The sequence below is a fragment of the Xenopus laevis genome, chromosome 8S (genome assembly GCF_017654675.1).
Source record: "Xenopus laevis strain J_2021 chromosome 8S, Xenopus_laevis_v10.1, whole genome shotgun sequence".
NCBI classification, from domain to species: Eukaryota; Metazoa; Chordata; class Amphibia; order Anura; family Pipidae; genus Xenopus; species Xenopus laevis.
In genome coordinates this window covers 75,935,926-75,963,131 of record NC_054386.1, presented here as the reverse complement: position 1 = coordinate 75,963,131, position 27,206 = coordinate 75,935,926, and the positions used below count along the sequence as shown (strand labels likewise).

At 39.7% G+C, this 27,206-nt stretch overlaps 1 protein-coding gene across 1 annotated transcript in view; it reads right to left on the bottom strand.

The window, feature by feature from the left end:
- Positions 1 to 24,406, bottom strand: part of wdr44.S (WD repeat domain 44 S homeolog) — a 42,928-nt gene extending 18,522 nt beyond the window's left edge. The window contains exons 1-8 of the mRNA XM_018233113.2: positions 24,127 to 24,406; positions 12,898 to 12,931; positions 7,013 to 7,081; positions 5,277 to 5,943; positions 3,263 to 3,393; positions 1,244 to 1,342; positions 690 to 826; positions 388 to 471 (exon numbers count right to left, since the gene is read on the bottom strand). Of these exons, the coding sequence (XP_018088602.1) occupies positions 388 to 471; positions 690 to 826; positions 1,244 to 1,342; positions 3,263 to 3,393; positions 5,277 to 5,943; positions 7,013 to 7,081; positions 12,898 to 12,931; positions 24,127 to 24,200 (1,295 nt within the window). The 5' untranslated portion in view covers positions 24,201 to 24,406. The remainder of the gene's footprint in view (positions 1 to 387; positions 472 to 689; positions 827 to 1,243; positions 1,343 to 3,262; positions 3,394 to 5,276; positions 5,944 to 7,012; positions 7,082 to 12,897; positions 12,932 to 24,126) is intronic.
- Between the last annotated feature and the right edge of the window lie 2,800 nt (positions 24,407 to 27,206).

Below are 27,206 nucleotides of genomic sequence, written 5' to 3'. Positions count from 1 at the left end.
AGTTCTCCTTTAAGGTAAGAAATGGATGAAACAATCATTTGCTCTCCTACATATACTAGTTCAACATAAATGACAATTAGGGTGAAATATGTAAATTCTGTCCTAGATATTTTAGTAACTGATATTCTCTCTCCCATTTCATAACCAAAGGGTGGACTTTCAATGGTACCCTGGCCAACAGTTGGACCTTCTAGGAGACTTGAACTGTTTGACAGCTATTGAACCAAAGAGAGACAATAACACAAAGCAGAATTTTAAAAGAGTATTATAAAGGGTCACTATAAAACTGTATATTGTAAAGCATGCAATGAAAGCCCACACATGTACTATTTAAGGAAAACTGCAAAAACTCTAAAAAAAAATATCATCAAAATATTAATACATTACGTTTTCTGCTTTAGTTTTCCTCCATCAGTTTCAGAGGGATGGGATTGCGGCTTATCCTCATCATCTGACTGTTCCGCATCATTGCTGTAAAAGACAAGGTTAAAATCCCTTGGTTTACTAGATTTGTAATAAATTCTGACTACCCAAAAACTAACACACTACTATTCTACTAAAAGGCATCTGTACAACTTTACAAAATTTGTAGCAAGCGAACTTCAGAAAAAAAAATGAACTCTGGACCACTTGTATGTCTAAACAAAATTTACACCCGTCATTCTGCAGTAAACAACACATATTCTTACCTTACATACTCCTTTGTTCTTCTCATGATATGTAAGGTCAGAGGATTGATACCAGTAGGCAGTTTCTCCTCAGCCAGGATCAAAGGTATTTCCTCCCCTGTATCCAGGTTCTTAATCATCACACTAGCTAAAATTTCCTGCAGTGGCAAAATGTGATTAATGATGTGTATCCCTGAACAGGGACTTTTCAGCTGACACTGTGGAAGTTTCCTTGGAATAGGCAACATACTTTAAAAATAAAATTATATTATATTTAAGGTCAGAGGCATCTACAGTCTGAGGCATTGTTTACTTTTTTGTTTCGTAACCATACAAACATGATTAAATATTTATTCCATGGTATGGGTTAATATGATAGAATTTTTTATATTTAAAAAAAGTGGGAGAAACAATATCCAGAGACCATGCCATTTGTGTATATTTAAATACATACATGCATGGGAGGTGCCCCAGGATTTCCCATACAGTATACAACTCAATTACAGTACAGCTCTAAACCCTACGTAACAATATAAAACAACAAAGTTCTGAATGGTAAGAAAAACATGAATTACCTCATCCGTAAGCTCTCTTCCCGAGTTCGAGCGAGGTCTCTGTGGGCCAAGACTTTCACTTTGACTGGACAGTTGTCCATCTGCTGCTTTCCCATTTTCCTATATACAGACATTGAAAGATTTAGTTATGAAGCTTCCATCATACAAGGTAGGTTTAGAACATCTATAATTTGCATGTCTTTGCTCCTACTTTGAGTATTTCTATGAAATTGTCAACAACATTCAAAATCTTTGTTGTTATAACTAATGGACCATGTACATCCTACGATGAAAGTGCTGTCCAACTTCTGTGGTACTGAGGGCCAGAATTTTCTGGCCTATGTGATGGAGGGCTGATGATGGAAGCCAGTGTTGACCACTCCCTATTTTTAGGGAGAGCAGAGTATGGTACACATATGGAGCATAAGGCAGGCAGAGTATGGCACACACAGGGAGCATAGGGAAGGCTGAGTATGGCACAAACAGGGAACATAGGGAAGGCAGAGTATGGCACACACAGGGAGCCTAGAAAAGGCAGAGTATGGCACACACAGGGAGCATAGAGAAGGCAGAGTATGGCATACACAGGGAGCATAGGGCAGGCAGAGTGTGGCACACACAGGGAGCATAGGGAAGGCAGAGTATGGCACACACAGGGAGCCTAGAAAAGGCAGAGTATGGCACACACAGGGAGCATAGAGAAGGCAGAGTATGGCACACACAGGGAGCATAGAGAAGGCAGAGTATGGCACACACAGGGAGCATAGGGAAGGCAGAGTATGGCACACACAGGGAGCCTAGAAAAGGCAGAGTATGGCACACACAGGGAGCATAGAGAAGGCAGAGTATGGCACACACAGGGAGCATAGAGAAGGCAGAGTATGGCACACACAGGGAGCATAGGGAAGGCAGAGTATGGCACACACATGAAGCATAGGGAAGGCAGAGTATGGCACACACAGGGAGCATAGGACAGCCAGAATAGACATAGGAACCTATCAGGACCACTCTAAGATGAACAGTTCATACTATGCTACATACAGCTACACAATGCTGGTGCCCTTCCAGCAGTTTGTATAAGGTGTGAGCAAGTGAACAATGTGGACACTTTCAGTGTGGCTCTGAGGTGTGAACAGTACAAGGCTTTAGAAGTGTGAACAATAGTGTTACAAGTGTGAATAATGCGGGGGCTGTAGTACAGATGTGAACAATGCAGGAGTTTACATTGTGAATCTGAGATGTAAACAATGCAGGGGCCAGTTAATCTCTGTACTGATACCTATTAAAGCCTACACAAGGTAAGCAGTCACAGCCGGCAGACTTTCACGTGAGGGCCACACTGATTAAACCTATTACTAATGAGGGTCATCAAATTAAACATGCTATGGATTTGTGCATCTTCTATACCAGTCTGTTTGAAACAGAGGAGAATATGAATCCTGAAAATATGCTGATTAAAGGGGACCTGTCGCCCAAAAAATATATTCCAAATACTATTTTATGACATTAGTCAAGCAAAATAAACTTTAATTACACTGTATAAATTATTTGAATCTTGTTTTATTCGGTCTGGGAACTCATAATTATAGCAAGCAGACAAGCGCCATTTTGTGGACACTGTCATTAATATAAGCCTTGCATCATCTCAAAATCTTGTTTATGCACCAGAATGGGGGACCTGATGTCCATCCCCATGCACTGGTTACACCATTAAAAAAAGAGAACGGGGAAGTGTAGGGAGAGCAGAGACATCTAGGAAGTGCTGAATGGAAAGTGAAAAAAATTGTCTGCCCGCCTCTAGATTTTTAAATGTGTTTACAACAGTTATGAATGCTTTAATAAAATAAAAAAAGAATTTGGATTTCATGTTTAATTTGAAAAGGACTTTTATTATAAAGCTTTTTATATCGGGGTGGCAGGTCCATTTTAATCAACACAATAATACTGTCTGGCATTTAAATTGCATACGTTGCTATGTTAGGAGATACAGGCTAGGTTACAGGCTACATATTAAAAGCTAAACAATTATGATGAACTAACCTGCGCCGTGACTATTTTTTCCCCACTTGTAGCACTAGCTAAATCCAAGGATGGCTGTGAATCCCTGTTCATATTTTCTGTTAATGTGTTTGGGGATAAAAGTCCTCCAGCCAAGAATCCATCCTTCTGATCTGTAAGTCACATTAAAAAAGCATTTCATTACCAAAAGCAGATACCAGGGGTATAAAATGGAATTTTTAAAACAAAACTTATGTACAAGAATGATGCGAAAGTCAATAGAAAACTCCACTTTTATATTTTGATATAAAAGGAAATTGAATGTATTTATATAATCAAGGCTGTCAAATTGCCCCAATTCAGCAATAAAATTGTTGACTAAAGGCTAATTTAAAAGGAGAACTATCATTAAAAAACAAAATATTACTCCTTAATGGAAATAAGAAACTCGCTATATATAGATTAAAAGTTCAGTAGAGTTTCTAAAACAATCATGCCACTCTTCCCTATCCCCTATATGTCACTCTACATGCAGGCTTTGCACCAGGTTTGTTCTTTGATTGGTGCATCCTAGTAGAGATGCACCGAATCCACTATTTTGGATTCGGCTGAATCCCCAAATCTATTTGCATATGCAAATTAGGGGTGGGAAGGGGAAAACCTTTTTTACTCCCTTGTTTTCTGACAAAAAGTCACGCCATTTCCCTCCCCGCCCTTAATGTGCATATGCAATTTAGGATTCGGTTCGGCCGGACAGAAGGATTCGGCCGAATCCTGCTGAAAAAGGCAGAATCCTGGATTCGGTGCATCCCTACATCCTAAATATATATGAACTTTAATCAAGAAAAAGCAACTCTAACATAACCTGCACATATACAGGTTTAGTAACAGGATTAGTTCAGAAAGATACAACATAGAAAGCTTCTATTAGAAAGTTACTTTATCTCCCCAGCCCCTCACTCATTTATTTAAAGAGTAGTAGTGATTAGAATACTACTGGTGCAACGTATCTGGCAACCAATATCTTGTTTTACTTTATGTCACAGCTTTTCTTTCCATGAACCATGCACATTCTTCCGTTTTCCCATTTAACAATGTTATTTTTTTTAGAAATTAGAAAGGAGTTGTTCATGGTGTGCTAGCATTCCTACTGCAAAGTAGCAGTTATATAAAAAATAGGAATATTGCAAGCAATACACATTTGCAGAGGGAAAATAGATCACGACTTTGTATGTGTATTTAAAAAGAGCAGATGATACGGATACATTGTACAAGGTGCAGCAGCTTATTCGATAAACATTTTTTATGAGGATGTTAATGACCAGAAAAACAAAGGGCATGAAGTGTGTACTGCATAGAAGATCCTATTTTTGGAATGCTGATTGTGTGCAGAGCTCTCACCAACACTCCATTCATTACCAGTATAGTTAATCGTAATAATAAAGCATAATTACTGATCGGTTTTATTGCTTTCATGTTATTTTATAAACATGACTCACAAATACATATTGCATGTGCACTAGACTAATTCTGAATTACCTATAGCAGTATGGACATAAAGCAAAATTCCGTAAGCAAAGCAGTGGACTACTGAAGCTATACACTCATTGGTTCATATATTCAAATATATTTTTTTTGCAAAGTTATTATTATGCTCACAGTGCATTATTTTTATATGGCATAATGTAACGAAAAGGGGAAATTCACGGACTTAGACAACATCTAAAAATGGCTACTGAGAATGTGGAACAAAGCACATAAAGGGCCAGATTCGATTCCGTGAGAAAAAGGTTTATCATGTAAAAACTCTTGGGCAGAATTCAATCTGAGATGCAATTCAATTTAGAAAAACGTACCCCCTAGCTTATCACGTGAAAACTCTATTGAAGTCTGTGGAAAAAAACTGGAATTGAATTAGGAGAAAAATCTACATATAAGCAGAAAAATCAGGAGGTAGTTGTTTCAGAGTACTGCAGTAATTTACTTTTAAGATCTAGATTTGCAAACAAACACTGTTTGTTTTTTTTTATAAAAGTCGCATTCTCATTATACCTACACTCAAAACCAGAAGATCTGTCAAAATCAGTGTCACTTTTCTTCTTACGTGGAGGTGGTGCTGGGCGTGCTGGTGGTGGGGGCCGTGGTGGGGGAACATTTATTGGCAGTGGAGGCCGAGTTGGTCCAGATTTTTTGGTGCTTGCTACTATGTCAGGTTCCACACAAATCTGCCTGGGAGGTTTTGTCGGTGGTAATTCTTCTATGATATCAGATGTTGGTAATTTAGATAATACATCTTCCACAATATGTTTTGATGGGTCTTTAGTCTCCTCTTGAATAAGTAGAATTTCGGATTCCTTTTCTATTTTAAGGTCTTCATTTATTTTAAGGTCTTCAGTTATTTTAAGATCTTCAGTTAAATCAACAATATTTTCTATTGCATACTGTATGTATAAAGGTTCAGCTGAAGGACCTGCCTTTTGAGTCCTACTAAGGTCTGGCTCTGTATATTCACTGATCTGTTGCTGTAAATGATCTTCCACACCATCATGGAAGGTAGACTCTGTAACTACCAGTTCAGGAATATTGCTCAGAAGATCTTGCTTAGTTTTTACCGAGTCCACTGTTAAAGTTTCATGTAATATTTCAGGCTTCTCCTCTACAACTGGATGCCCATTTTCTGTGTTACTGCACTTCTGGCTTTCCTCTATAATGCGGTCAATAATCTAGAAATGGAAATAAAAATAACATACAGCCATTTTATTGATCTGGCATACACAAAACATTCTTGTAACTACAGAAATAAAACCATGGGCCTATAAGTAAAATATACAAACATAGACATTATACATATTCCTGTTTGATTAGCACAGCGTATCTGTTTACCCAGTTTTTATTTGTACACTGAACTGCTCATTTAAATTGCTTGTAAAGTAGCAGAATGTTGTAAAGTAGCAGAATGTAAATAATTCTACTGAAAGGTTGCTAAAATAAGATATTCTATAGCATTTTGAAAGTTAACTTACAGGTGAACAAATTATTTGACACTCACATTAGTGGGTGACCAATTAAAAAAAATACAAAGGCAGTATTTCAGTAGCCTGTATGAGGCATATTCTTATATCCCAATCACAAAGGCTTCCTTCAAATGACAGAACTTTGCAATTCGCCTTCAATCTATGTTTTTGTTAGTCGTTTATATTATTTATCAAACCAGGACTTTTAAATATTATCTGGCTTAGGAATCAGATTAATGTAATGATATACACAGACAGTTCAAGTCATTCTAGGTGAAGTTCGACCTTCTGCCACTCAATCATTTCAGGTTGATAAGTTCTATTGGCACATGTTTCTCAGGTGGCAGAGAAACACCCGATGCCTCCACATAGGCTTGTTATTTAGATCAATGGAAATCACCAATAACACCTATTACATGTGGTTTTGGCTAGGAAATAAAATGCACGCAAAACAAGTCTTCCTGTCACTGGTGGTTTCCAGTCATTAAAATGACAGGCAGCATATTCTGCAGCTATACTTCACTCATGCAACTGCAAAAACTGATAAGCCCCAAAACATGAGAGAATTAAATTCTTAGTGAGTAGTTTGTTTTTTTTCCTGAAAGGTTTCTATTCTTTATTTAACAAATCTATAATGCTAGACAAGTGTCAAGTAGACATATTTATGACAGTGATAATACATCACATATATTGTGCATGCAAAAAAAAAACCAAAAACTTGAAGACATTCAGTTGTGTGTGCTATTATATTATTCAGTGCTTTTAACCTGAAACATACCTCCTTTGAGTCATCTTGCTTCAGTACTATGTTTCTAGTTTCAGCATTCTTGGAATGTATGACCTCTTCCTGTGAAAGTCAGCAAAGAGTTACACAAACACAATGATTATACAATCGATTATAAATAGGCTGTAGCTCACCTTTAGTACATGTAGGTGGATTCTCCTGCAAGGTGTCCTGTGTCCACACCCAAATTGATACAGTCAGTATTATAGTAGAAAGCAGGACAAATCCAAGGCAGTAGCTATGACTGCAAAGTGCTTTTATTGGGGAAAAATGCTCCACAACATGTTTTGGGCGTTGATCCTTTATAAAGTGTGACATATCACACTTGATAAAGGTCCAACGCCCGAAACATGTTGTGGAGCATTATAAAGTGTGACATATCACACTTGATAAAGGTCCCACGCCCGAAACATGTTGTGGAGCATTTTTCCCAAATAAAAGCACTTTGCAGTCATAGCTACTGCCTTGGATTTGTCCTGCTTTCTACTATAATACAATGATTATACAGTCACTAAATATTTATTGAAAAAAAAAAATTCCTTCTGAGAAGGGCATAGGGCAATGGAACCGAGAAAACAAGGACACATTTGTCTTTAGAGTTATCCTTAGCTCTGCTTGACAATAATGATGGCTAGAAAGAAAGAAAAAAAAAACACTTTACATACTACATCATGCCCCTGAAGTACTCGGTACTTGTAACATATCTTCAATTTAGATGAGGTTTACGTCCCAACTCTGCAGCCCATTCCGACAAATTACATGGGGTCATACCCAACATGGCTGCCAAAAAAAACACCCACCCATAATGCAGTATAGTGGATGGCCAAAAAATACATTCAGTAGATCTGATTAGTTGGCATCCTCTCAAATGCCTACAGTTTACATCTGTTTTATGTGTGGATGTGTCACTGCTGTGATAACAGCCTCTCTGTTTAAGTGCCTGTTTATCCATTGAAACTACAGTGTTACTTTGGCAAGTAGCAATTTAAATAAAATCCCCAAAAAAGTCTCACTTTGAATTTTACAAGTTTTAAAAGGTTACATAGAAGTTCCAGCACTCCTCTACGGAAATGACACGAGGAGATTATTTGGCCCACAATTATTCTCCTCTAGTGCGGGAGACTAACATCCTCCAAATGCTTTCCCAGCAGCTAACATAACAATTGCTACTGCGGAAACATAGGCAGCACAATAGTTCCCCATTGGGGAAACTTAGGATTCTTCTCAAAGTAGCTGCACCAGATATGTTTCTCCAGCAGTGATTTGGTGAGCACAGAGGACAAAAAAGCTCTGTATACTGCTAACACCCTCCTATTCTCTGCCACTAGTGAATATCGTGACTACAGGTAAACTTTCAGAAATGGCCATGGACAGAAACGGTAAAGTTTCATTTTTTTTGGATATCATGTTTTTAAGCCCTAGTTATGAAACTCTCATCCTGAATTTTCCCACTGCCCAAACAGATATTCCCTAGTTAAATCTAATGAGATATTATTTCAATAGGGACAGGTTATATGCAGTACTAAAATATTTTCCACATCTTAAATATGTATGACAATATGTAACACTGTGCATGCATACTTTCTTTTATTTGTATTTTAATAAAAACAAAGCAAATATAATGTGCATGTTTTTTAATTTGAGTTTATTACTTATCGGTGCCTCCATGTGAGTGGGACCTGGCGCAGTTCTAAAGCCAGACTGCTGTGAGTTAGCTTTCAGTAATAGCAATTTAATTTAAGCAGAATAGGTGGCATAACCCTGTAGGTAGGTGCTGAGTACCTACCAGTAGTAATCCCCTTATACATCTTCCTTGTAGGCTTACTTGCTCTTCCATGGTCAATGATAGTCAAGTCAATGATAAATCTTAGCGGATGCATTTTATCTGTTCATGATTAGTGAAATTTTGGACCAAGTTTCACCACAAAAATGACACCCATAGATTCTAACAGGTGAAAAGATTGGTCGTCATCAAAAACAATTTGTCGCCCATAGACTTTAATGCATTTTGGCAATTTTTTTTGGGCCAGATTCACTCATAGCGATTCACAATCTTTCTGGCACTTATACAATGTTCATTCCTGTACAGGAAGCATCCCCATAAAATACTTGCTAAACAGAGATATCAACTTGGAGAAGTATGGTTCTGGGAGATCGATCTAAACAGAGATATCAACTTGGAGAAGTATGGTTCTGGGAGATCGATCTAAACAGAGATATCAACTTTGAGAAGTATGGTTCTTGGAGATTTTGCTAAACAGAGATATCAACTTGGAGAAGTATAGTTCTGGGAGATCTTGCTAAACAGAGATATCAACTTGGAGAAGAATGGTTCTGGGAGATCCTGCTAAACAGAGATATCAACTTGGAGAAGTATGGTTCTGGGAGATCCTGCTAAACAGAGATATCAACTTGGAGACGTATGGTTCTGGGAGCTACTGCTAAACAGATATATCAACTTGGAGAAGTATGGTTCTGGGAGATCTTGCTAAACAGAGATATCAACTTGGAGAAGTATGGTTCTGGGAGATTTTGCTAAACAGAGATATCAACTTGGAGAAGTATGGTTCTGGGAGATCCTTCTAAACAAAGATATCAACTTGGAGAAGTATGGTTCTGAGAGATCTTGCTAAACAGAGATATCAACTTGAAGAAGTATGGTTCTGGGAGATACTGCTAAACAGATATATCAACTTGGAGAAGTATGGTTCTGGGAGACCTTGTTAAACAGAGATATCAACTTGCAAAATTATGGTTTTGGGAGATCCTGCTAAACAGAGATATCAACTTGGAGAAGTATGGTTTTGGGAGATCCTGCTAAACAGAGATATCAACTTGGAGAAGTATGGTTCTAGAAAATCTTAGGCATGCCCTCAGGAAAAGTATGTGTGGTCTATTTAGTTTGGGCATGGCCTACCACAATATAGCTGTGCATGCACACATCTAAAACTAACCCAACAGCTAAAAATGATGGGCGTGTGGAGGGATGGCTCTAAAGCTGGATTACTCCAGGGAGAACCTGTGAAGTTGATATGTGGGGTGATATGGTCACCCATATAATAATAAGCATGTATAAAATGTTGGCACCCCAAAACAAAAACAAGATGATTTTACCATCAATATGGTATAGTTTAATAGCTCAGCTATTATAGATATAAATCAAATCCAAAAAGTAAGTAAGGAATTCCTTGTTTATAGGACTCTAGGGGAAACAGTAGAACTGAAATTTGGGACTTTCTGGCTAACTGGTTTTTGGATCATAATTCCCATACCTAGATCAAAACTTGCTCAATTTCATATAAATAGTAATTTGAAAAAATGTAGCTTGAACAAAGTGCAAGCAAACAGGGAACTTTACACTGACACAAAGTATGAGAGTCTGTAACAATGTGATATCAGTTATTCTCCTGCAAAGGGGCTTTACCTGTAAATTATTACAGGAATGTTGATGGCAAATTAACAGATCACAGAGCTGTGGTTAGATAATGACACTGGATTCATTGTGCAAGATCAGGAACCTTTTGCTCATTTTATAAATCGCAATTAAAGGCTTTTCACATAAGAACCACTCCCCTTCGAAAAGAAATGCAAACAATTCTCCACCTAGTACTACAATTCCACATGTGTCAGTCTACCAGAAAGTACAAAGTTTAACAGATATTTAAATGGGTCACAAACAAACTAATTGGCAGTCCTCCATATGGACAGACCAGACATTCCATTGTTCAGAACAGAATGATGTGACATCTCCACTGCAAACCATGACATCTGCATGCTTACCTTCTCAAGGCTGCAATCAGGAAATGTTTTAAACGTTGTTTAAAGGGGAACTCCGGCTTCCAACCAAAATTTGATAAAGAGGCCCACATAACACAGAAACCCCTAATATACCCATCACCGTTATCAGTTTCTTCAAAAAGTATGAATAAATGTCATTTTCTAAGTCCAGCTGTTTAACAGCTATTTTCTTACTGCATCATTTCAAATTCTGGCAGGGAAGGAGGGACTAAAACACTTGTTACAAATTGTAAAAACTTCTCCACAGCTTACAGACAGCATGCAGGGACTACATAACCCACAATGCATTGCAATATGATGTTCTGTTCCTTATTGAAATCACGTGTGCAGGGAATTGTGGGGTTTGGAGGATGCAGGCTGAGGACAGATGGCTGTTGATACAAAGTAACAGTATTCAGCCAGCTAAGCAAAGTAGTCAGAGAGGTCAGAAGGTGAGCAGGGGGCTAGGCTTAGGGAACTGTTCCAAACCATTACAAATCATGAAAAGTCTGCATATTTTTTAATTGATGTATATTGCAAAGTTGCTTGAAATTGGGGTTACTTTTTTAAAAGCTGGTTATGTTTTTGTGGAGTTCCCCTTTAAAGTTTATAAAAACCTGAACTAGTATTTAGGAAAAAACATATGGTGTACAGGTCAGTACTAGAATGTGAGGAAAATAGGTTTTTGAGAGGAGATGGAGGGAGGACTGTGGAAATGTTGAGTTGAATCATATTTTTAACAAGTTTACGGCATGGAATATTTTAATGGTTTCCAAATTTTTAAGCTAAACCATACATTAATTCATGCAAAATTAGCATCAAACAAATATACAAACAATATTGTTTGTGAAAGGTTCTGAAAGCATGTGGTATTTTACAACATAACATTGGTAACAATGTTATTAAAGGAGAACTAAATGTTGTACATTATGTTTAGATCTTCTGTACTGGCCCAAGGCAACTATAGCTCTTTAGTAGTAATGATCTATACTTGAGGGAATGAGGGCTTTTAACTTTAGGGGCGGTTTACTTCTCCTTTAAGGACAATTAGCTTTATCAGCCTTTTCAATGGTACAAGCAGGATATTGCACACTGATATAATAAATAGGATTGCTGCCACCATCACCTTTAAACAAACAATGCTATTTTTAAAAATTTTATATAGTTTTTTTTTTATATATATCATAATAAAAGGGTACATTGTATTTGATAGCAGCTTTGCATAAATCCATGTTGGGGATAGCATTTGGGCATTAAGCAGAATTAAACCCTTAAAGTACAGAAAGATCCTAATCTGGAAAGCCTTTGGGCCTAAGCATTCCGTATAATAGATCGGGAATGCTTGGAATGTGAAGTCAGATGATGCATCTTTGAACCAGCACAAAACATTTTGCAACAAGAAAAGTTGTATCCAAAGAAATATGCAGAATATAAAAGTTGGTGGGTATAAAGCAATGATAACATGGACTGGGAGGTTTATAAATCCTGGTTTCAAACGTTACAACATTTTCAAGTATGGCAGTTTACAACGTCAGATTAACGTAGTTTTCCCCTCATTGTACATTCATTGTCTTAACAAAAATGTATTGTGGGTAACTTCACCAGTAAGATTCCGCCTTGCTTGATCTAGAGTGGAAGCATTTGCTTAGTTGCCCCTCATTTACAGATTACTGAAATAAAGATCTCTTTCACTGCCACAAGCTTCAGAAGGTTGTGTCTTTTCTAATATTCTGCTTCTGTTGTGCTATGTAGAACTGGATTATACCAAAATGAAATGCTGACATTATATATAAACTAGAGTCCCTTCATCTACCTCCTTAGAGACACTGTGCTCACAAACACACAAACCAAGGGCAGACAGATATGCTAGACTTTATCAGCCAATGGGCACAGGGTAGGCAAACAATTTTATCACCTATGTTAATGGGCTAATGTTCATTGTTTTTTCTTTTGGATACACTCTACCTCATCCTTTACAGTAGTGATCTGTAAATGGAACACACCCCCATAGAAAACATTACACACACGAATAGTACAGGACTACTTAAAAAGAAAAATGACCAAAATATTTTGTGTTGGGTGGAAACAAAAATTAGGCTTACCTTCAGGGTAAATATTTCAGATTTCAGAGGAGATCTGCAACAAAGCACAATATTAGAAAGTAATTACAACTCACAACAAACCTAGATTAACTTTTAGTATGTTATAGACATTTTTATTAAGTTATAGGATGCCCCGTGCTTAGCAACTTTTCAATTAGTCAATTTTTTTCCTTATTTCCCTTCTTTCTTTTCCATCTTTGCTATTTTTAGCTTTAAGGTTTGGTTATTATTAATTTGTATTGTTTTGGTTTTTTGTCTCTCATTCAAATCACTGCCTGGTCCCTAGTGTAAATTTGACCATATTAACTAAATTTCTGCTGAAATTCTAAACTGCAGAGCTGCTGAAGAAAAAGGCTCCAAAACAGACCAACTGCAGACCGTCGCAGAAATAATTCTAAATCATATTGAATTTCACTGAAAGATAAACTACCCCGTCACAAATAAAAAAAAAAATCAGATTTCTGATGTCACTGACATAACGTATTGCATCAAAGGTTCCCATGCTAAAAGGTATCAAACAGAATTTTTAATGCAAATTAATTTTTTTCAAAAAAAAGCTTTAAAAAGAAAACAAGTTTGTGAAGGTGATTTTTTCCCCCTTTCATTTTAAGGCTAAGGACACACTGAAAGAAGCAGATCTGCTCTCTTCCGCATTCTCATGTATCTGCACTAAAAAGTACACCTTAAACCCGAATACAGGTACATAGAGCAGAGCTCGGACCGGAAAACTAAAAAACTGGCATTTTCAATCGACCTTTGTTCCTCGTACCTGCACTCCAGACAGAAGCTGTATTTTTCACTGCAGACACACAGAAGCCTATCAAATGCGGAGCATCTTTGGCACTTCTTTATTTTCCAAAGTATCGTGCCCTGATTTCAATGATCTGTAACCTCTGTACAGCTCTGTAGAATAGGTTGGTGCAATGAACAGAATAAAAGTGCTGCAAGAGCATCACTGGCTCTAAAATACAATTGCTGTACTTGGGGCTAGTGCACTTAGATTAGAACACAAAAAGAACAGCTGCCAGAAAAAAAAGTAGAACAGGTTTTATTTTAAATGTTGAGTGTGACCTTTTAAAGTGAGAATTCGCTACACTTAATAAATACATTTAGAGATTATTATTATAAGGCGTGCCTGTGTGTGTATTTGTGGTTTTATAATGTAAACAGTACATATCCTTTAATATACCCTGACTGATTGCAAGCATTTTCCTTGTGTAGAAACTCTCTATAATCAATGCTTATGCTTATACCGTATGTGAAAAATATATTATTTCAGTACCAAACAAATGCAATGTATGGCATCACTTATTTGCAACAAGCTTATCTATTTTTAAAAAGGGAAAAAACAACATACTACATAGATCTTGCCTGCAGCAATTATATTCAGGCCTCCCTGCAACACATTTCTCTGGATATTCCTGGTATAGTCTGCAGCGGGTTGGGTAAAAAAAGCGGGTAACCTGCAGGTTGGGTGTAGAAGTTTTGGGTACAAGTATAGACGTGGGTCGGCGGTTCTGCGGGTTTATGGGTCAGGCCGCAGGTCTTCTCAATAGCAAGTTTTACTCCTTTTTTCTGACCACGTCTACTTCCGACGATGTCACTTCCGGCTTACAATGACAGCACTTCCTGATTCTTGATGGACAGCAGGTGGCAGATCGGGTTGCGGATAAGGTACTTGCGGGTTGAGTAGCGGGTCCAAGCGGGTAAGAATGCGGGTTGTGGGTCCAAGTCCCGATTTTGGGTTCTAGTTTAGCAAATTGGTTCCGCGCAGGACCAGGACTCTAATTTCCTGGTGTTAAAGGAGTGATCTGGTGAATATATGTTTAATGTTGTACACTTGCAAGACTGGTAATATATATTGGGGAGTTCATTCATGTGTCAGCAGGCATTATAGCTTTAGGCTATGGGCACACAGGCTGTTGGCTCTGGCTGTTGTCAGCAGCACTGCCATCAGAAATCCCAGGGCCCCATAACACAAAATATACTGGGCCCCGTGGGCTGCGCCGACCCCACCGCAAGTCCCACCCACACTTCTGCCCCACCCCACAGTAAAAAAAAAACAAAAAAAACAATTGGTGACTAGGGTCCCCCACACAATAATAAAAAAAACATTGGTGGTCAGCCAATGTTATAAAAACATTGGTGGCCAGGGCCCCCCTTGCACGTCCAAAGAAAAAAATTGTGGCCAGCCCCCCCCATACAATTACAGGGACCACAAAGCGTTAACTTTAAGGAGGGCCCTGCCATGTTGCACTTACTTAGCACGTCAGCCTGCTTATTTTTGAGGCTGAGAGAAGCAGATCTGCTCAGTGCCCCTGTTCCATTGATTTGAATCACACAGTCTGAGATCAGCCCAAATACTGACCTCAGCTTCAGCTCCGCTGTGTATGACCACACACAGGCTATTCTGATTCAAATCAATGGAGCAGGGGCACTGAGCAGATCCCCTTCTCTCAAAAAATGCCTGCCTGCAAAAATACACAGACTGACAACAGCCGGCGCCAACAGCTTGTGTGCCCATAGCCGAAGGACACATGGGCTGTTTTGGGCACTGTTAAGGAGCCTCAATAGTGGTAAAATCCTATACAGATGTTTTTTCATGCAAATACCAACATTGTAAACTCTAGATCAGTGATCCCCAACCAGTAGCTCGTGAGCAACATGCTGCTCTCCTACCCCTTGGATGTTGCTCCCTATGGCATCAAAGCAGGTGCTTATTTTTGAATTCCAGGCTTGGAGGCAAGTTTTATTTGTATAAAAACCAGGTGTACTGCCAACCAGAGCCTCAATGTAGGTTGACAATCCACATAGGGGCTACCAAATGGCCAATCACATCCCTTATTTGGCACCTCAAGTACATTTCTCATGCTTGTGTTGCTCCCCAACTCCTTTTACTTCTGAATGTTGCTCACGGGTTCAAATGGCTGGGGATCCCTGCTCTAGATGCTTACAATCTTTCTTCTGAGGCAAGTATTCATTTGCTACCAAATTCTAAGCAGCTGAATATAGCTATTATTAATGTTCCAGCGAAACATAGTTCCTTACTGTAATACAAAATAACAGAAAGCCTCCTGCTGTTGGTGAATACAAAAAAGTCTTTGTTCTAATAAGGCTAATACTAACAGGATTTTATGAATAGTGGATATTTAAAGCCACCTTGACTAAAGCCTTGTGGAAAGGTAATCCTAATAATTAGAGAAGTAATGTACTTATTCTGGGGTACACTTGAAAAGGAACTACTGCAGCTCCTGATTTTTTCAAAAGTACATGCCACAATGATCAATTCTCTGGCAGTTTAATTCTAAGGTGCTTGTTTTCTTCATTAGAGTGGAAACTAACAATCATAACTCTGTCTGGGGGGTTGGCAATACGTTATTTAATAGCATAGACGAGCATTCAAAATTAAACATGCATTTCTGTTGGCCACTGGGCAGCTCTGTCTACAGCAAACAAACGTTGGTGCAAGGCACTCCGGTATACCACGAATGGATCAGACCAAAAAATAAATAAAAATTGAAACCTTGTACACACATCTCTTTCCTGACACGTTTCGCCTGCCTGATTAAGTGTCCCAGTGACACGAAACGCGTCAGGGCACATTTGTTTGTACAATAAAGGTTTCAATTTTTATTTATTTTTTGGTCTGATCCATTCATGGTATACCGGAGTGCCTTGCACCAACATTTGTTTGTTTGCTTACGGGCTATCCATCCCCTTAAAGGATAAGGAAACCCTTTTGGCGTCAAACCCCTCCCCCCTCTCTCCTCAGCCCCGGCCTACCTCCCACCCCGGGCAAATGCCACTAACTTATTAGTCACCCCTCCGTGCAGGTCCTCTCTTGCCGAGTTCACAGGCGCCATCTTTGTCCGAGCGGTCTTCTTCCTGTACTGATCAGCGTTTGGTGGCACATGCACAGTAGGAGGCATTTGCAGGTTGGATCTACTGCGCAAGCACCCGAATTTCACAAAGTTTCCGATTTCTTTTTTCGGAAACTTTGTGACTTTCAGCGCAGGCACAGTAGATCCAACCGGCAAATGTCTCCTACTGCACATGCACCGCCAAATACAGGAAGAAGAGCGATCGGACGAAGATGGCGCCCGTGAACTCGGCAAGAGAGGACCTGCACGGAGGGGTGCCTAACAAGTAAGGGCCATTTGCGCCAAAGGGTTTCCTTTTCCTTTAAGCTGAGGGTCTGGGGCAGAAGCACCTGGGCCACTGATCTACTTTGGTGAATTATCCTAATAACTGCCTATGTTTTGTGCTTAACTGTTCTTGTTTCGGATATCTGTCTACAGAACATACACACATTCTTGAGTTATGCAGACAGGGCAAATATTTACATATGCCAATACTACAATACCATAGTATATAGTTGATTTTTATTATTAATATTAATAATAGCACAACAGAGGGCATATTTGTAAATTAATGTATTCACATCCAGTTCACAGAATTTATAGCCAGTTAAGATTTGAATTTTATTCATAGCAAACACATACACCATTTTAAACTTTCCTCAAGCATTGTGACACATTTTAATATACTTCATAAGCATGAAGTAAACACTGGACAATATGTGCAATACTTGTTCAATAACTACAAATGCTTAATATATATGTACCGGTATGGGATCCATTATCCAGAAACCCGTTATGCAGAAAGCGCCAAATTACAGAAAGGCCGTCTCCCCCAGACTCCATTATAATCAAATAATCCAAATTTTTAAAAATGATTTACTTTTTCTCTAATAATAAAACAGGACCTTGCACTTGATCCCAACGATGATATAATTAGTCCTTATTGGAAGCAAAACCAGCCTATTGGGTTTATTTAATGTTTACATGATTTTCTGGTAGACTTAAGGTATGAAGATCCAAATTACAGAAACCCCCAGGTCCCAACCATTAAACATTAGGTCCCATAGCTGTATTTCATAGCAAACTTGTTTCTTTATTACCAGGGAATCAAACTCAATCTTAGCTAATTTGTCCTACCAAACAGAAAATACACAAAAATGTGCACGCAATATCAGTTATTGGCCAGGTTGATGCAAGGCGAACAACAACGAAAAAACCTCTCAGCATCTGCAAGTGATTGACATTTAATTCCTGTGCAGCCATACCTACTTTGTTTTCTTCTTTTAACAAGTCATTAACCATTTCTGTTGCTACTTCTGTTTAGACATGACTTAAATATATGCTCTGCAACACTAGGGGGCAAATTCACTAACCTGCGGAAATTCGCCATTGACGGCTTCGCTCACATCGCCACACTTCTCCAGGCGAAAATTCGCCAGGACAACGCTAATTCACTAAAATGCAAAGTTGCGTCCAGGGCGCTGTACGATGGCGAAGTTTCACTAGCGTTAATTCGGCAAGCAAAGCGAAGTTGCGCTAACGTTCTTTTGCAGCCTATCACCCTGAAAAACTGAAAAGTCGCCAGCGTTTTTCACATTTTTTTTGAGGAAGTCCTATCTACTCTATTGCACTTCACCTGGTCTGACGTGGCGAAGGCAAGTCTGGTGCAAGAGGTAACGTTCAGTAAAATCTGCATATTAGTGAATTTGCGTAGTTACGTCCGTTTGCCAGAGTGAAAATTCGCCTGGAGTGCGAAGTAGCGAATTTAAGCCAATGCCCGTTAGCAAATCGGCGAAGTCCCGAAATTACGGAGTTTTCGCCAGCGTTATTCACTTCACCCTTTAGTAAATTTGCCCCTAGGAAGCTAGAATAAAATATTATTAGGTACTTCTCTGTTGATAGTAGGAAAGAGATTTGATTTGAATGAACAATGAGGTTATGAATGAAGTATCAACTTGCTGGCCCTTCAGACTTGTTAATTATTGGCAGAAAAGTTAAATACAGTACACATATATTAGTAAATGGCAACAGGCCACAACCTGACCTGTAAAGGTATTAAATGTGGCAAGTAATCTGTTGGGTCATAAACTAAGCCATGGAAGGCCATTGCCATACACAGACATTCCTGCATTCCACTTACACTGGAAATTTACAGCTGGTCTAATGGCTGCTGTCGTTGTTACCTACTCTTTTTTAAGGTTAAACTCCAGGCATTTCATCACTGGGTCAGAAAGTCTAGCTTTACATCTGAAGTACACTTAATAGGATGATCCTTCACCAAAGAGAAAGCCTCATCCATAGGCTATTTTTAAAAGAATTTCTCTTCTAAGGGACAGATTTATTATGTGGTGTAACAAATGGCCACACCACACATAACCATGTAAAAAAATGGTGTCGTGTTTTAAATGCCTTTTCTTTGAGCAACTTCTGCCAGTACTTACAAAGGTCTGAAGCAGTGTAAAATAGCCGCAAATCTGGTGTCTGCATGGTGTAAAATGAAACACACCTTGTTATTTATTTTATTATTTTACACCATTTTTTTCCTGAATTTCATTTTACAAAGCAAAATAAACAGACCCCAAAGTGTATATGAATAAGTTAACCCTTTAATTGACTTACTCATTTCTCAAATAAGGAAGAAAAAGCAAGTTGAAACTGTTGGGATATGGCAGCACTAAAAACTGTGCATGTAATCAGTATCCTCTAATTGAGAAGTGAAAAGCAATCGCAAAGTTGAAAGGGATAGGAAACACATAAGAACAGATCTTACTGAATCTGACCCACTTCATTCATGCTGTCCCTAGAGGTCTGGTAAAATAGCCTGGGGCTAGGAAAATTATGATATATTTATTACTTATTATGTTTTATTAATATAGCACTGACACATTTACACAAGGCTTTACAGAACTGCATCATTCACATCAGTCCCTACCACAGTGGGGTTTACAGCCGAAAAGGCTGTAAACTATGGTCAATTTATATCAGGAGCCAATTGTCAGTGTGCGTTTAGAGTGTGGGAGGAAAACAGAGTGGCTTTCCAATTTTATGAATATAATTTTGTAACTAAAAACCCCTGTTTTTGTACATACATGCATTTGCATAAATATTAGATTACTTACTGTATGAGACAGGGGACCAGGGAATGTGCATTGATCAATCCCCCTTCTTTTTCTCTATGTTTGTAGTTAATTTGGTCAGATCGGTAGCACTTCCATTGTATATAAATATTAGGGATGCACCGACTCCACTATTTTGGATTCGGCCGAACCCCCGAATCCTTCTTGAAAAATTCGGCTGAATACCGAACCGAATCCGCATTTGCATATGCAAATTAGGGGTGGGAAGGGGAAAACATTTTTTACTTCCTTGTTTTGTGACAAAAAGTTATGCGATTTCCCTCCCCACCCCTAATTTACATATGCAAATTAGGATTCTGATTCTGTTCGTCTAGGCAGAAGGATTTGACCGAATCCTGCTGAAAAAGGCAGAATCCTGGATTCGGTGCATCCCTATTAAATATATTTTTACTTAGCCTTGGAGTGCTCCCACATCCCCCTTTTTTTTATTCTTTTTTTTTTTTTAGAAAAACAGAGTAACCAGCGGAGACCCATGCATACACAGGGGGAACATACAAACTTCAGTGCAGATAATGACCACGCCAGATCTGAATTGATGAGCCCAGCGCTGCAAGGCAAGAGAAATAAAGCTAAACTAAAGAAGTAGGGCAGAAATGATGGCCAGGTTTTGGGCTTTTATAACAGTACAAGGCAATCACTGCCCTTTAGCAGTGAAGATCTATGCCTCCAATTTTCTGCTTTATGATTTGCGAAGACCCCTAAGCTTAGTTGCTGCTCAAAGCACACTGAGCATTTACAAAATCCAATATGGGAAACTCCCGTGACAACTTTATAAATCATTACTACTATAGATATGCTGAATATTTAGGATGGTTCAATAAGATCAGTATATATAATATGGCATTTATAGCCATAATCATTTTTAGGGTTTAATTCCTCTTTAAGAAGGGAGTGACCAAACTGCTTTTTGTTGAAACAGAATGCCTTTATTTCCTATGTATATTACTTACTATAACGTTGACATATTAGCACTGGGATAGGCACTACACCTACACAGAATTGTTTCTTTCATTTCACTGATACAAGATCTTTCAATAATAAAGTATACATACTAATAATAAAACCTAGATTCTATAACCACATATTTTTAACAACATCGTAGATGCCAGTATAATTCTGTACTACTCCAATAACATTTTGGAGAAGAACACACTGTATCTAAATTTAAGATATTTCATTAACACAGGACAGCTAGCTGCAGCACTGAACTCTAACAACTGACAAATAATGCTGGGACATGTAGTGATAATAAACCTGGAAGGTGCAGTTTGTGTATCCCGATTACACTTTGTATTTGAACTGTAATCATAACAACAAATAAAGGCATTTGGGTACACACCAACCTGAGCAAGATTAAACTTTGGAGTCAGCTGTGTTAAAATGCAATGGTAGAAACAACTGCAAGTATTAGGCACTTTCTGAGCAACAAATAAAAGGGAGGGCTTTGTTTAATACGTTTTCTTATTAAACAACCCTTTTCTTAACTCTCTAACTTGTTATTAACAAGCCAAGAATCAAATCTCTGTTAGACTCACAGGGTTCACCAGAGAATGTTACACCCTGGGTATACTCCCATAGCAAATATTATAGGATTTTATATTTTCCCATAGTTAAAATAAAAATGTTCTGATGAAAAGCGTGCCCACAGGAAACCCCTCTTTTAGTCTGGTGTTACTCTGAATCCAACAGCAAGAAAGACTAAAATTTGTTAAAATAATCACAAGAGGGCAGATATGTTCATCCTACAATTCAACCAATATCTTCCACTGCTCTTAAAATGACCACCCTAATCTAATTTTTAGTAGCAACCACTAAAGCCCAGCCTGAGTTCCTCCTGTGTGTATATATAAAATAAAAAGCCCACCCACTAAAGAAAACAGGAAAAAAGAATTTCTACTTGCATGCATTATGCATGCAGTTGCTTAGGAAAAAACACAATATATTATTTTGAAGTTTATCACTAAATTACTTGGATCACAGCAGTACTCTAAGAGAGAAATGCCTCAATAAAAATGTCTGAGTCTGTTGACAGGCTCTTCCCATTCATCTAAATGGCACAGAGACTATCAGACATTTCTTCCAGTGGATGCATATTTCTATTGTGCCACAATAGCAAGGCATTATAAGATCTGTTATCCAGAAACTTGGGTCCTGGGTCTTTCTCTCTACCAAAACAACTTTTAAACATTCATTAAACCAAATAGTATTGTTTTGCCTCCAAATGATTAAATACATATTGGGATCAAGTATAAGGCACGGTTTTATCATTAAAGAGAAAAGAGTAATTGTTTAAAAAATTTGGATTATTTGGATAAAATGGAGTCTGTGGGAGATGGCCATCCTGTAATTCTGAGCATTCTGGATAACAGATCCCATACCTGAAGCCATACAGGAACTAAACAAAAGTAACTAACTGCTGCCAAAGAATGTCTATAACAAAATGACATTAAAAAAAAAAAAACTGCTTTGGAAAGAACAGCAGAAAAAAAAGGATCCACAGATATCTTCAGACAGAAAGGCAGAAAAACAGAAGATGGAAGGAGCACTAAAAATCATTAAAAAAGTGGTTATGCTAATGACAGAGTTTACACTGACAAGGAAGACACAGAATTGTGGGTGTGTTAAGAGGTGAACAGAAGAGAGAAAAACACAGTGCAGTAAGTTTAAGGGTCCTTAACGCTGCATGCTGACCATACGAGAGCAAGGATTGACATGAGACAAAAAACAGAGATGTACAATGAGGCTCTGATTAAAGTGGATGCAATTACAAGTCGACTTCAATAAAGACTATAAAGAGACTGATGCTAAAAGGTAATGGGAAAAGATGAGAAAAGAAGATAAAACAAATATAGAAAGCAAGCACCAACAGGAAGACCATGCAGGGCAGGGGAGTTTGGGGCTGGGACAGAAGTAGAGATGCAAGCTTGGGGGTGGAGGGTAGAGTCAGGAAAGAAAGCTTGATGAGAAGTAAAGTCAGAGAAGTAAGCCTGGGGTGGGGTTGAGAGTAGGGTCCGAGAAGTAGGGATGCACCGAATCCAGGATTCGGTTCGGGATTTGGACAGGATTCTGCCTTTTTCAGCAGGATTCAGGTAAATCCTTCTGCCCCGCTGAACCGAATCCGAATTTGCATATGCAAATTAGGGGCAGGGAGGGAAATCACATGACTTTTTGTAACAAAACGAGGAAGTAAAAAAGGTTTTCCCCTTCCCTAATTTGCATATGTGGATTAGGATTCGGATACGGTTCGGCCAAATCTTTCCCGAAAGATTTGCGGGTTCGGCCGAATCCAAAATAGTGGATTCAGTGCATCCCCAACAAGAAGTAGGGGTAAGTAGAATAAGTAGGGTTGGAGGAGTCACACAAAAGGGGGAGGAGTCACACAAGAGGGGAGGAGTCACATAAGAGGGGAGGAGTCACATAAGAGGGGGAGGAGTCCGAAAAGCAAGCTTGGGGAAATGTTTGCGCCAGAATGAGGTGCATGTCAGGGGGTGTTAGAGCTAGAGATGCAAGTTGGGGGGGGGGTTTGCTAAGCAAGCTTAGTGGAGTGAGGGGGTAGAGCTAGATAAGTTACATTGAGGGGCGCAGTTAGAGCCAGAAAAGTAATGCTATGAGGTTGGAAGGAGTAGAGTTAAAGAAGCAAACGGGGGGGGAGGATTAGAGCCTAGAAAAGAAAGAGTTGGGTGGAAGGGTATTGGCAGAGAAGTAATGTTGGGGCAGGAGGTGTGGGTGGTAGAGAAGTAATGTTGGGGCAGGAGGTGTGGGTGGTAGAGAAGTAATGTTGTGGGGGTGACAGGGTATAACCAGGAAGCACACGTGTGGGTGGGACACAAGATATTTAGGTTTTGCAGGTTTTCAAGGTGAGGACATAGAAGCCTTCACTAACAACAGAATGGCAAGCAGATGGCAATAGCAGAATGATTACAGGAAAGCCTAAAATATTGAAGGCTAAAGCTACAAAGGCTTCAGGAGAAACATGTCTGGAGCAAGAGGAAAACAAATGAAACTTTATGGAGAAGAAATGGTACAAGGCAATAGGGGGTCAGTATATAAAGGCAGAGGTAAGTAGACAATGTAGACAATACACGCTGACAGAAAGATGAGGAGAAGTTAAACAAGAGAGAAAATGTGGCCAATAAAGAAGTACGAGAATGGGAAACTGTCAGTTCACTGAGTTGACTTCATTCACGTCAGACTAATAGGAAGTAATGTAGGGAACACAGGGCGCTACTCACACCGCAGGAGAACAGGATAGGTTCACATCCTCCGGGGCATCAAAAAATTCCTCCGTGTCGCTGTCGGACGCCATGAGCTAGTGGCAGATGGGATCCGGCCTACTCTTAGTACCGGGCTGAGAAGCCTCAATGGGCGCTGCTCCTCGGGGGCACTGGCCGGCCCAGCATTCAGGCTACAGGCTCCCGCTGACAGGCCAAAGCAGAGGAATAGGAGGGCCAGCGCGTACACAAACACAGGGCTGTCTCGCGAGACTACACACTGACAGGGCGAGAATAGGGCGGGGCTATTAGACGGCTCTATTAGACGGCTCAGAGAAAGAGGCGGTAAAATAGTAATAATTCCCTTGAAATATCTATGTACAAATAGAAAAAATGAAGGCAGTAGGTATGGGATGTATATTTAAGCCAGTGTAAGTGAGGGAACAACCATCCTGCGTAAAGATATCGGTCTATTGCACATAAGGTGTGTGTGAAGGATGCGCCTGTTGCCAAAGTGTGAACATATTTCTATGTGAGGTCTGGCGCTTCCATATCTGCTGCTCAGGCGTCAGCTGTTCCTACAGCTCCTCAGTTTGCGTAGGAGTCGTACAGACCAGGTGGGGGCGGACGGAGACTTCTAACTTGTAGGTAAAACAACACCAGCAGTGGATGGTTACATATTCCATACTGTCTAGTTCTCAGGAGAGTATTTACCATGGTTGCCAAGTCTAATTTTCAAAACCAGCCAAAGTCGCCTACAAAACAAGCCAAGAGGCACTTCAAAAGTAGCCCATAAATAGCACAATATGTGCAGTGAAAAAAAAGTCAAAAAAATGAAATAAATGAATATATGTGAAAATACAAATTTTTTTTCCATGAAGCAAAATGGGACAGATTTGTCAGTCACCTGGGACCAGCGCCGTTTCTGACTATGCAATGCCGCCCCCCTCGCCGGCTTACCTGTTGGGAGGGGAGGCAGGAACACTATTGCAATTGCGCTCTCTCGCAATAGTACAGCCGATTTTCCGGTTTAAAATCCGGAAATTCTGCTCTTAAAGGTGCAGGAGCGGCTTTTTGCCGCCCCTGGAATCCTCTCTGGCGCTGCCGCCTGAGGCGAGCATCTCAGCTCGCCACATTGGCGAAGCGCCCCTGCCTGCGACATAACTACAGAAGGGGGGCCTAGAATGAATAGGGACCCCATAAGACCCTAATACATATACAATTTCATTAAATATTGGTAAAACAGCTCAATCTATAGACATTTTGGTGGGCAGCTGATTTTTGCCCCAAAATTGTCTGAAATTGAGAAAACTCACTGGAAAATATGAAAAGAGCGATGGGAGAATGGGGTACAGAGCCCAAAATCCGGTAACTCCCGACTTCTACATGAGTCAGTCCCATTGCCTCCTGGGTATTGTAGTCTTACATTAAACTTGGCAGTTGGGAAATTGTTAAACAAAGACTACATTACCCAACATGCACTGGGAGACTTTCAGACTAGAGGAAAAGAACTTTAATTTGAAGCAACGTAGGTGGTTCTTCACAGTCAGGACAGTGAGGTTGTGGAATGCACTGCCGGGTGATGTTGTGATGCTGATTCAGTTAATGCCTTTAAAAATGGCTTGGATGATTTCTTGGACAGACATAATATCAAAGGCTATTGTGATAAATTCTATAGTTAGTATAGATATGGGTATATATAATTTATCTGAGAGTAGGGAGGGGTGTGTGTATGGATGCTGGGTTTTCAGTTGGAGGGGTTGAACTTGATGGACTTTTTCAACCCGATTTAACTATGTAACTATGTAACTTAAGGTGGCCATACACGGAGAGATCTGCTCCTTTGGCATTGTCGCCAAACGAGCGGATCTCTCTCCGATATGCACACCTTGAGGTGGGCAATATCGGGCTGATCCGATCGGGTCCTAACGAATGGGAACAAGCGGTCGGATCGTGGGGCCGCATCAACGAACAGATGCGGCCGCGATCCGACGGGATTTTTTGTCCCATCCGATCGAGATCTGGCTGACTTTCGGCCAGATCTCGATTGGGGAAGCCCGTAGGGGGGCCTCATACACGGGCCAATAAGCTGCCGACTCGGTCTGTCGGCAGCTTTTATCGGCCCATGTATTGCCACCTTTAGGCTTGGCACTTTAGGGTAAGAAAAAACTTTGGCTGGTTTCCAAAGTACAAACCAGCCAAAGACCCAAACAGTAGCCCAAATCCGTATCTTGGCTAGTTTGTACTTTCAAAACCAGCCTGGGCTTTAAATTAGTAGCCCAATTTGGCTGGAAAAATGCCAACCTGGCAACTCTGTTATTTATGGATGGCTTTGATTTGGATATTTGTTGTCTTTTATTCCAATAAATGATTTATTGACTGATCTAGGCGGGATCAATTCCAGAAAGAGAAGGGAGCCTGAAATTTGAGTTCAACTGAAGTAAAATGTTTACTTGTGTCACATATTCCACTAACATGAAATTCGTAAACAACTTTAAACCAGTTTCAGAATTTTTTTAAACCACCACATTATTCTGAAAGGACAAGGAAAGTGCAATTCATTGGGGAGAGGGCAATTTGTTTTGCACATATAATCTGTAACCTTGGATCCTGGATCCTCTTCACTGCAAAATCCAGCAGCCAAAGGTACCAAGCATGTCAACTCAACTGGTGAGGCCGGGAGTCACACCGATTGAAACCTCCACGCAGTCCCCTGCTGTGAAAGCCCAGTCACCCCATGTCCGTAATTTGCTTACCCACAATGTCCTCTGAAGCAGCCAGAGCAGTAGGCACAATTGGGGTACATGGCCTGGGGGATTAGGGCAGAGTTGAGGAGGAAATGGGACATTTAGTGAGGGGCAGTGTACCTGGATGTGGTCTGGAATGGGATTCAAAATAGGCCCTGGCATTTCAAATACACAGCGACTCAAACAGCCCCCACAAGTTAACTAAATAATGACTCTTTGGCATCTTACAGCAGCCCCTCTGTCATTTTCCAGGATCCACAGATTGCCAGCGGGGCCGGATTTGATCCCTTTTAGGGCTCTTACACATGAGCGTTCTGACCTGCGCTCCCCTGCGTTCCGTTTTTTTGCGTTCAG